This window comes from Morus notabilis, unplaced genomic scaffold (genome assembly GCF_000414095.1).
Source record: "Morus notabilis unplaced genomic scaffold, ASM41409v2 Scaffold191, whole genome shotgun sequence".
NCBI lineage: Eukaryota > Viridiplantae > Streptophyta > Magnoliopsida > Rosales > Moraceae > Morus > Morus notabilis.
In genome coordinates this window covers 215737-226943 of record NW_010366216.1, presented here as the reverse complement: position 1 = coordinate 226943, position 11207 = coordinate 215737, and the positions used below count along the sequence as shown (strand labels likewise).

The 11207-nt window shown below is 31.3% G+C and overlaps 1 protein-coding gene across 1 annotated transcript in view; it reads left to right on the top strand.

Moving 5' to 3' along the window:
* Window positions 1–10624: 10624 nt before the first annotated feature.
* The window catches only part of LOC21397640, a 2670-nt gene continuing 2087 nt past the window's right edge, over window positions 10625–11207 (top strand). Inside the window, exon 1 of the mRNA XM_010109877.2 lies at window positions 10625–11013. Within this exon, the coding sequence (XP_010108179.1) occupies window positions 10720–11013 (294 nt within the window). The 5' untranslated portion in view covers window positions 10625–10719. The remainder of the gene's footprint in view (window positions 11014–11207) is intronic.

Genomic DNA, 11207 nt, shown 5'->3' with positions numbered 1-11207 from the left:
ATTCTGTTGTGTTCTGTTTTTCATTTTTATTTTTATTTTTTGGTTGTGGTTACATCTTGTGATTGCTCGTAACATGATGTGTCTTTCTTCAACTATAAGAAACCGAATTGGTTCAATTATGAGAGGGACTTTGGACTCATGGTTTGCATTAAGTATAGTTGTTGCTTTCTACCTTCCTTCTTTTTCGGGGTTAACTTTTTTAGAAGGCTATTCCTTTTTTTTTTTTTTTTTTGCTTTAAATTTAAGTAATCTTGATGAGTCAGGATTTTTTTTCGTTTTACTCTTGATTCATAATCTTTTTAATCAAATAATTACACTAATAAAAAGATATTTATCAAGATTAAGGAATAAAAATCCAGACACGTACACTCTCAAAAATAAAGTCTCAATTTCTTCTCAACTTTATCATCATGAGAACCATTATCAGTCATTGTCTAAATCTAGCAAAGCCATATTCTACTATAATTGGAGAGTAATGATGCTTCAAAATGATTAGGGTTAGGTCAAGAGTTTGGTAACAACTCTTACCGTGAAATTAATTACTAAATAATAGCTCCAAACACATGTTATGCATTTTTTTTTTTTTTTTTTTTTGGAAATCTCTGACCTGTTTGCCATTACTAACCTTTAAAAGGAAGCGTCCTCCTGTTGTTATTGAAGCATATGCACACAGATTAGGACTGCCTTAAGGTATGCGGTGGAAATTAGTGAAAATAATTATAATCGTTTGGTTTGGCTTATATCAAGTTAATCATTTGAGTTTTCCTGTTATAATGATGGACATATTATATATAATTAATAGATGCAAATGACCAAATTGGTATTTCATTGTCGATATATATATATATATATATATAAATGTTGATGCAATAATTAGATTCTCAAAATAATGGAACAAAGACATACCGCTTTTCCAAGTTTTAACGGAAAAGATGAGTGAGTCCATATTAAACGTGCTAATGTACTAAAGACCTTTAACAGCATCATGATCCCCTAATGGCAAACAATAAACAACTAGATGTAATGGACAACTGCATGGGGCTTGAAAAGTGTTGTGGGCTTTTTCTCAAAGGTTCTGACTGCATGACATGTGTCCATAAATTATAATTCAAATTTTTTTATTACGTTGTCTCCTAAAAAAATTTCTATCTAAATCTATAAGGAGACGTTTGATTCATATATTAGAATCATGATATTAGAATCATTTTTAATTTACGTGTATTTTTTGTGAGAGAAAACACTGTAGTGAATCATGAATCATGATTCGAATCGGGGTACGAATCCCCTAATCAAACAACCTCTGAATTAAATGGACTATAAAGATTTGAACAGGATCAAATTATGGAATGAGCCTAAATAGTCGAAAAAGGATTTTAATTTTAATGGAGGTGCCCGATGTCGCACAGACGTCAAGAGGCAAGTAATCGACACCTTGACGCTTGTGATCGAGCTTGAAAACTGAGATCGAGATCAATACAGACCCGAGTACTCTGGTCGCGAAGGTTCCAGTTAGGCTACTTCCAGTAATCGGTTAGGTTACCATCAATGTTTGTCACTTGAATAACCTCAGCGGGTAGCTGCTTATAATCTGAACAGTAAATTCTGAAAATTTAACAAAAATTTATTTAAAGTGACTTACTGAAAATAAACAATAAAAACCGAGGTTATTTTTAAAAGAAAATGTGCCCCTCTTATGATTCTGCTTATTAACATAACATTAGTAAGAGATTTTTATGCGATATACCACGAAATAGTAGTGGGGATCGACTAAGGCCACTTCAATCCTGTTGCAAAATACGCCACGCACAAAATTAATCTTACTGCCGAGTTGACTCTTTACTTTCTCTTCCCCTTCTCTCTCTTTCTCAATCAGAAGAGTTTTCTTTTTATTAAAAAAATAAAAGAAAATAAATAGATAAATATAAACAAAGAAATATAATGGGTTTTTTTTTCTGAAAAAAGAAATATTGTTAAAATTAAATTGTTTACATAATGGGCTAAGTTATGTGCTTAGTCTAAATTTATTAATGCTTAAGACCTAAATCGCACAACTCAGACAGCACCACACTGCATTGTACTTTTTTGACGGTTTTGATCTCAAGTGTAGCAAACAATGTTTTAGCAACCGGTCAAATCAAACAATGTTTTAGCGCTTTTTTTTTTGTGCCTGAATTTTTTGCATTATATGTGATTTTGTGTATTTTTTTGTTTGTTTCCGAAGCCGACTTTAGAACGGTTGGCCGTCGTCGATCTCGGACTGGCAATAGTAAAATATAACATAAGAATGCCGACGATTTTTTATAGTAACTGTAAAGTATCCTGGAAGAATACCGGCGATCGCCTCTAAATATCATGGCAGGATACTAACGATCGTCAACTGGCTATCACCAGGTGCTGAAATTTTTAAATATTATGATGGGATATCTCTAAGTAACATGGTGAGATACTGCAATTGCCAGCCAACAGTTGTCGTGATTGTGAAATTTTTATATCACGACTCTGCACCTCTTAGTATCATGGTTATGATAAATTTTTAAGAGGCGTTTGGTTCATAGATTAAAATTATGTGATTAGAATTATTTTTGATTTACGTGTATTTTTTATGAGAAAAAATACTGTAACGAACTATAAATCATAATTTAAATCATGATTTGAATCCTCTAACTAAATATTTTCTTAGTATCGTCCGCAAAATATATTTATGTGTAGAATGATAGGATATGATAGGATATGATATGATATGAAGGCCCATAGTTGTCCCCCTCATCTCACATTCAGACTAGCTTTTAGCCCATATTTAGTTGTAGAGAAATTATAGTAAATAAGTCATCCTATTAAACTTGTAGAAGTAAATAACTAATTTATTAAGAATATTTTTTAAAATTTTTTATTATAATAAAATTTAAATTTTAAATTTAAATCGGTAAAATGAACGTGCTTTAAAGTGTTAAAGTTAATACGCCATGGTCAATAAAATCTGTTTTCCAACTTTACCCTTCTTTACAGTTTTTTTTCCTTTAATCTTTATTCTCAAACCCCCCTCTCGATCACCTGTCTCTCTCTCTCTCTCTCTCTCTCTCTCTCTCACTTCACCTGTGTGTGTCCCTCTCCCTCTCTCTTTGTCTCCCTCCTTTTTCTCCTCGGTCCTCTCTTCACCTGTTTCTCTCTCTCCTCTCTCTTTGTCAACTGTGGCTCTGATTCGCATTCGTCGTCGCGAGGTTGAGCGACACAAGGCCACGACTGCACCACCACGGAGATCAGTGAGCTTTCGTACGCGTTCTGGTGGTCTTCGTGTCTTATTTTTTAGATTTCAGATTTGGGGGATGTGGTTTGGGTTTGTTCTAATATTGGGGCTGATTTAGGGATTTTTTTGAGGTCTAATTTGTTATTCATGAAATCAATACTCTGAGATTTATTTATATGAATAAGTAAATCCAGTTTTGGACACATTTATAAATCGGTAGATCAACTTTTACTTACAATCTAATTGTGAAAGTTATTAAAATGGTTTGGTTATATATCTGCAGACCGCAACTAGTGAAGGAATCAAGTAAATGGAAGAAAATTAAATAACGTCTTATATGGGTGTAAAACCAGATTTACACTTAAATTGCATATTTTCTACCTATGTCTAAACTTTGTTGGAGGAGTGGTAATTCGTATCACATGTTGTGTTCGTATCGTGTTTTGATTGTTTTTTAAAATTTGTAGTCATCTCGAACACGTCTTATTGCATGAAATTTTTTAAAAAGCGTAACACAAACACGACATGACTACTTTACGAGTTGACACAACACGACACGAAAATGACTCGTGATATGAAATTAACACGTGAACTTAAAATTAACACGAAAATTATATATATATATATATATATATTTTTTTTTTTAGTTTTTTTATATATTAAAAATAACTTAAAATTCATAACACACTAAAATACAATAACATCCATCAAAATTAAGCAAATAATAGTATAAGATTTTGAGTATAACTATCATGATATTATAAATTCATAATAAAATCTAAAATATGGAATGAAAAAAAATATATTTTAGTTTTTTACGAGTTTTGTGTCGTGTTCGGGAGCGGGTTCAATTCAAAATTGTCCCGTGTTTTTTGTGTCAATTTTAAGTCGACTTAATTCTGACCTGAATTTTTTTTTCTCAATCCTAACATGTGAAATTTATGTCGTTTTTAAATCATATTATCGTGTCATGACTAATATTACCGGTCATATTTTGGCGCATATATTTTTATTACTTAGGTCTATTTCCCTTTTTATAAACATTATACTTGGAGGGCACAAGGAGGTAATTCCTCCCGTGGGCTAAAAGCTCGTCTGAATTTGAGATAAGAGAGACAACTGGTTTGTAAAATAATAATTAAAGTAAGTTCCTTTCGCTCGTTATCAATCATTTTTTTCGTGGTGAGTACGTCATCAATCAAATATTTAAAATTAGAACTATCATATTAAAGTTTTAGAATAAAGATGAACTTATGCGGGTTGAGATAGCAACATTTGCGTGGCACAAAATAGATAAAACGCAACATACATATTATAACGATTGCGCTAGTCAATATGGGCCGCGCCGGACGGGTTGGCTCGTGGCCCGTCTTTTTGGATTGATACACGGTCTGATCGGTAATAAAGATTGGCATAAAATTAAGAGAAAAGAAGATAAATACCGTTTAGATTGTATAAACCTGAATTTTTATTCTTTATTCTTAATTAAAATCTTTTTTAATCAATTAAAAATTATATTAGTTAAAAGGGTATTACTCAAGAGTAGAATGTGAAAATCCAGACTTTATGCAATCTAATTCTCTAAAAATCAAAGTAACGTTAGAACGCTAATTTAGTAATGCATTAAATTAAATTAAAGATACTCTGACTTGTATATATGTTTTCAATGTTAAATGCAACTGTTAATACTAATTAACATGACAAGTTTTTTAAGCATCAACCGATAAAAGAATATCAACTCATAAACCTTGTATTAAAAACTTGGAATAAAGCATGCAAATTGGATAAAACTCGGGATCTCTAGCATTATTTTATTTTCTTTAACAAATGCAAACGTAATTAGCAGCTATATGTGTGTGTATTTATGAAATCTCCTGTTATTAGACCTACGAGGCTATCTCATTATCATCGAACTTACCTCTCAAGGATCCATCATTTTGTGTTGCTTCACTTCATCAAGTGCAAATCTCGTGTTCGGATTCGCATTTTTTGGTTTTGTTTTGTTTTGTTTTTTTTTAATAACAGATACAATATTATACATACATACATATACATATATATATATATATATAGATATACATGATACACGCTGTACTATAATGAGCATTTAATTTCTAACTATTTTCCACTCAACAATATAATAAGTTTGTTGCATTTACAAAAGCGAAATAATATTTCATCAATAATGTCGTGTAGACCACTTGGCATTAATCAGATAGGATCTTAAGTGTCAGCAGATCCAATCTTTTAGGATAATATTGTGAATTTATTCCATCTCTGTTCAACGTCTATGATATATATGCTGACTCTCAGTTTGCTAAACATTTCCAAGTTCTGTCATATCAATGTGTTTGGCATACCTTATTTGAGAGATCAAGAACATTATTAAAATTATCTACTTATTGCATTAATCAAAATTTACGAAGAATATATATATATTCACATGCGGAGAAAAGCTGCGTGGATCTAGACAAAGACTAAAATAAACTTGATGGCCTAGTCATATCCGTCCTAACTGTAGATGATCATTAATTTTGATCTCTGTGACCTAGATGAAATGCATGGGCACATAAGCATATACACAGATATATATATATATATATATATATGTAATTCATATTATGTGGTTAAAATAACGACATTCACTGCTAAAACCACATCAATATAGAACGAATTCGTCTATATATTTTTATGTGTCACAACTAGTTTTCTCACATATATAATGTTGCTTGTGATTGGCTTAGTTTTTTTCTAGATTTAATCATAATTCACATGTTAATTCTTCAACTTGACAGTTCTATATATTATTTGTTAAAACTCGTTAATGATTATAACTAATGAATTTTTCTATTATAGATATATAAATTAGTAAAATGACTAGTGCTTGATAAATTAGCTAGACCTCTAGTACTCTTATAGCTAGTAGTTTTTGACGTACGTGGTTAAGTATGATTGCCGTGTGGACTCATGTGGGACTACTATGGAACGTGTTTATCAGTTTGAGTTTCCTTCTCTCAAAAGAATATGCTTTTGGAAGAAAATGGAAGGTACAAGAAAATATTCCCTTTTTTTTTTTTTTTTTTCCCTTCTAAGAAGATCCGAAACATGTTTGCGATCTTTTAGATAATCAAGTATACCAACATTGATTTAACCCATAAAACAGTACAAGAGATCATTATTCATGAGGACACGTTATGACAAAGCTTATTAATACATGTACTTAAGTATAATCAGAGTCATTTTATTAATTTCCAAATGAAAGGAAACTAAAAAATGATGTCGTTTTCCACGTTGTCATCTTTGTATATTATTCTTATCTCTAGTAGGTTTACATGAAAACCTTAAACAACACCCGTCAAAAATAGCCACTTTCTACAGTTAGTTTGATCTTTTCTATACCAACCGTGTATAATCAATCATCTCATCAGTTCTATTGATCTAGTACTTAATAATAATGATAACAACTCTTATAATAATATTAAGCAGTGAGAAAGATTGAAACTTCCTTCTGACATATAATTAATTAAGGTTTTTGTAATATGGTAAACGTTAAAATCGCAAACAACTTCCTTCTGATATATATAAAAAAGTCTTGAAAGTATTTATCATTCACTAGCTAGGATGATATTTTAAAAAAATAATAGATAATGTTTTGATTTCTAACTTTCTTGTTTTAATATACGTCCAACGTCATTTGTTCTTACTTATATTGTGCGTGTTCAAATTATCTAGATGCTCTAATCATGGTTAAAAAAAATGTGGGGAATAATAGTCTAAGCCAAGGCGGTTTAACCATAAACACTACTTCATGCAAAATATGACTAGAACGCAAGAAATTAGAGAAAGAAAATATATTCGAGTAAATATTGGTGTGAAACAAGTAAAAATAATTAATTAATTAATAGACCACTAGAAAATAATAAAGCAAGTTAACCTTATAAAAATAAATAAATATATAATAAACCATGTTATCACAATATCACGTCCAAGTCTCACAGCAGAAGAAATTATCCGGTTCTGTCCAGATCAGACCACAGTTTGTGGATAATGCAGTGATAAAATATGAGGCTTTCATTATTTGTTATTTAATTTCTTTTCACAGGCGACAAATTTGATTCCTCCTCCTTTTTTCCCGTTTTCTATGGCGTTGGAATTGTGTGGATGATCATGAAAGGATATATGGAAGGTATAAAAGCTTTTTTAAAACGACAAGAACAGGTAAAGGAGAAGATTTTTTTTTTTTTTTGGGTGGAAATAGACAAAAAAGAAAAAGTAATTAAACAAGAAATAATGGTTTAGGTTATATTTTATCTCCGGTAATAGCAAACATGATCACATATTACAATCGTCACATTCAACTAAAAATGAGTAACCAATTAATCTTAGAATTTATAAGAAATCATACTCCATTTTTATGTGTATGTACATTCTAGGTCTTTCGTGTAATGAGTAAGAGAATACATATTTTTCTTATTTTCATTTCTTAAAGTCGAAGCTGGTCGATCACGTCTTTTTCATATGCATAGTTGGAAGGGTTAATACTCTATTAACAGTTTGACCAAATGTATATTGTCGGTTACTTGTAGAGCATTAATATTATTTTCTACCACTAATGGCGGTAACTGAGAAAGTAGCAAATTAATCATAACAACAAAATTCCGGATCAATCTTCAAACATGTATAGACAATATCAGTAATATAATATTAACCTAATTGCCATAGGCCAATATTTTTCTATACATTATCTAGATCTGTGAAAATTGGAAATTAGCTTCCACTATATCTGATAAGGTGACAAGTGACAACTTTTACCAGAAAGTTCTTTTGATGCAGTTTTTTGTAGCTGAGTTAGGTCCAGCATGTGACTCGGGATATATATATATATATATATGTGTATATATATATATATTCCAATAATAGAATTATTTGTTTCAACATATAAAATTTGCAAGACACGTTTGATTAATATAGAAATGAGTAACGATAAGGAAAAAAAAATGAAAAGAATATTAGAGGAGGCCCACCTACTAAAGATGCTGCTAGTCTTTGAATATACCCCCAAACTAGGGTTATGGAAATTGTGAAATCGACAAATTAATGTTGACAGCGAAACCTCATTTCCTAGCTATATAGGATACAACAATACACAACATATGATCTTTTTTTTTTTTCCCTTCTCTCCTAACTTTCTGGTCCCATTCTTTTATTCTTGAAGTTTCCACTAGAATTGAATCAATATTGTCCGTCTTTCTTGATGAGGGAGAGAGGAAAAAAAATTAAGTACGTAGTAATTCATTATAAATATATATATGATGTTTTACATATGTAATATGTAAAAATAAAAGATGTAACATAACAGTCATTTAATATAATATCAACATTAGATGTAACATGATAGTAATTGAACATAATATTAATTATGTTACGCCTAATACCTTCCGTGACTGTCATATATTACATTAGATGAACATGTGTATGTGTATATAAATCAATTACTAGTATAGTTCACATGAATCGAATGCGAAAATTTGAGTTGTGTATGTGAGAGAAAAACGCTGTAGTAAAAAAGTTGATTTTAAATTTTTATATAAAAAAAATACTGTAATAATAGAACTTAAATTGTGACTTGAGTTACGAAAAAAACCATCTAAATGTTCTATATCCTTACGCGCCCTTAGCAATACTTTGGAAATGAACATGTACACCTGTTTAATTTTGTGGCTACAGATAATAACATATCAACGTGACTACAAGTTCTTTTCAATCTCTCAAACGCGTTTATTTTTATTTGAAGTTCACGTACTTGGATTATTGTTGTACTAGAAATATTTGTCGGTCCGTTCTTTTCGCTGATTCAAATTTAAAATTTGAGATTGACTACAGTAAAAAATTTTAAAAATTAAACACATTTAATTTTTTTATTATAATAAAAAACTCTCACATAATATTATATCTTAATTTAAATTAAAAATTTAAATTAAAGAACCGGGCTCGTCTTCCTTCAATGATTGAAGCCCCCCAATGACCAAAATGCCCTAGTTTCAGGTCTACCCAACTTATTGAACCTCAAAATGACAATAATACCCTTAACTTTCGACCATATTTACCACATTCGGCAGTATAGTGTTTGTCCGTGTGTGGTCCCACGTCCCATACTGAGCCAAAAACCATTGACAAGGCGCCGCGTATTCATGACAATCCCAATCTAATCTACTACCTATTTATGATTGACCTATATTTTTTTCGTACAAATAATGTGTGTTTGGTAAGAGACAAGTAGGCCTTCTCATCGGATAAACCAAACACATCAACCTCCCATATTCAGCCACGTTGCGCTATTGATGATATTGGACTTTGGAATAACAATTTCACCTGTGTGTGGCCCCCACTACTCACAAGATCAGGATAAAACGCACGTGTGCGTTTGTTATAATTGTTGGTGTTTTCAATTGTTTCTAGGATTATTTTGGCAAAACTCGTTTTTAGGGTCTCGTTCGTTTCGCTGATTCGAGTTTAGAATTTAAATTTTATTATAGTAAAAAGTTCTCACAAATAGTCACATCTAACTTTTTTATTACAGTAAAAAACTCTCACATAAAATCACATCTCAACTCGAATTCTAAACTCGAATCAGCAAAACGAACGAGGCCCTCTACGCGCCTTTTAAAATAAAAAAACAAAAACGTTTTTCTAAATAGCATTTGATTAGTAAACATTTTAAAAACGAGAATTAAAAAAAAAAAATTGTGAGTGATTTTCATTGAGAAAATTAAAAATAAATCTAAAGTTATGTTCATAATTTCATTTTCGTTACAATTTAACACACATTCTCATTAGTCATAAACATGGTCACACATATTTTCATTTTTTTCATTATTTCATACTGAAAATACTTTATCAGAAGCTAACAAAATGGAATTTTAAAAAGCAATACCATTCCCATACAATTCTCATTTTCATTGAAACAAAACCAGTTTGAAAACACTAGTCAATAACAATTTTGTCCTTCCCTTCACATTGTAATTTTAGGTATTTATTAACCGCAAAAAAGTGCCCAAAAAAAAAAAAGGAAAAAAAGGAAAGAAGAACACTGAATATTCGAGTATATCCATTATCCAGATAGAGGTAGTAGTAGTGTTCGAAATTATTGGACCTTGACTGACGTGGATCCTTGCTGTCCGATCCAAGATCCACCAAAAAACACAAAACAGCTTCGACACACAACACCCAATGGAATCACGCCACGTGGAGTTAAAACCACATCCCATGTGCGCGGCGGGCTGTACAAGGCACGTTGGCAAGTGGGTCCCAGAAAGCTGATCCAATAGTTGGTATAAGAAAGCTCCAAAAGTCTTCACATGGTCCATACTCACATCCAGATTCATTCTTTTCTTTCAGTACAAATTCACGCCTTTGGTGTTGTTCTTTATTAGCCCTTTAAATACTAGAGCTGATCAAGCTTTTTTTTATCAGCCATGGCTAACCCTAGACTAATTCTGGTGAGTCCTCCTCAAGGATCATCAAAGCGTGATGATCAAGACGACGAGGTCATGATGAATCAGAGCTTCTCCGACATGCTCTTCGGCTTCCTTGACGACGTCGATGTTCATGATCATGATCGTCAGGGAATTATAATATCGCCGGAATCGGAAAGTTACAGAAGCAGTGACAATGAAAACCCAGATGATGAAATGGTTGATCAAGATCAGGAAGAACATGAAGAAGAGAAAGATAACAGGTTTTGGGAGAATCAGCACCAACTTCTGCAGGTAATAATCCATATGCATAATGTATAATATTAGAGACATTTAGGCCCGTTTAGCTCGCTTATTTAAATTTTTAATTTGAATTGATATGTAATTTTATGTGAGAATTAATAAAAAAGTTAGATGTGATTTCATGTGAGAATTAACAAAAAAAACTTAAATGTGATAATTTTTTAAAGTTTTTTATTATAATAAAA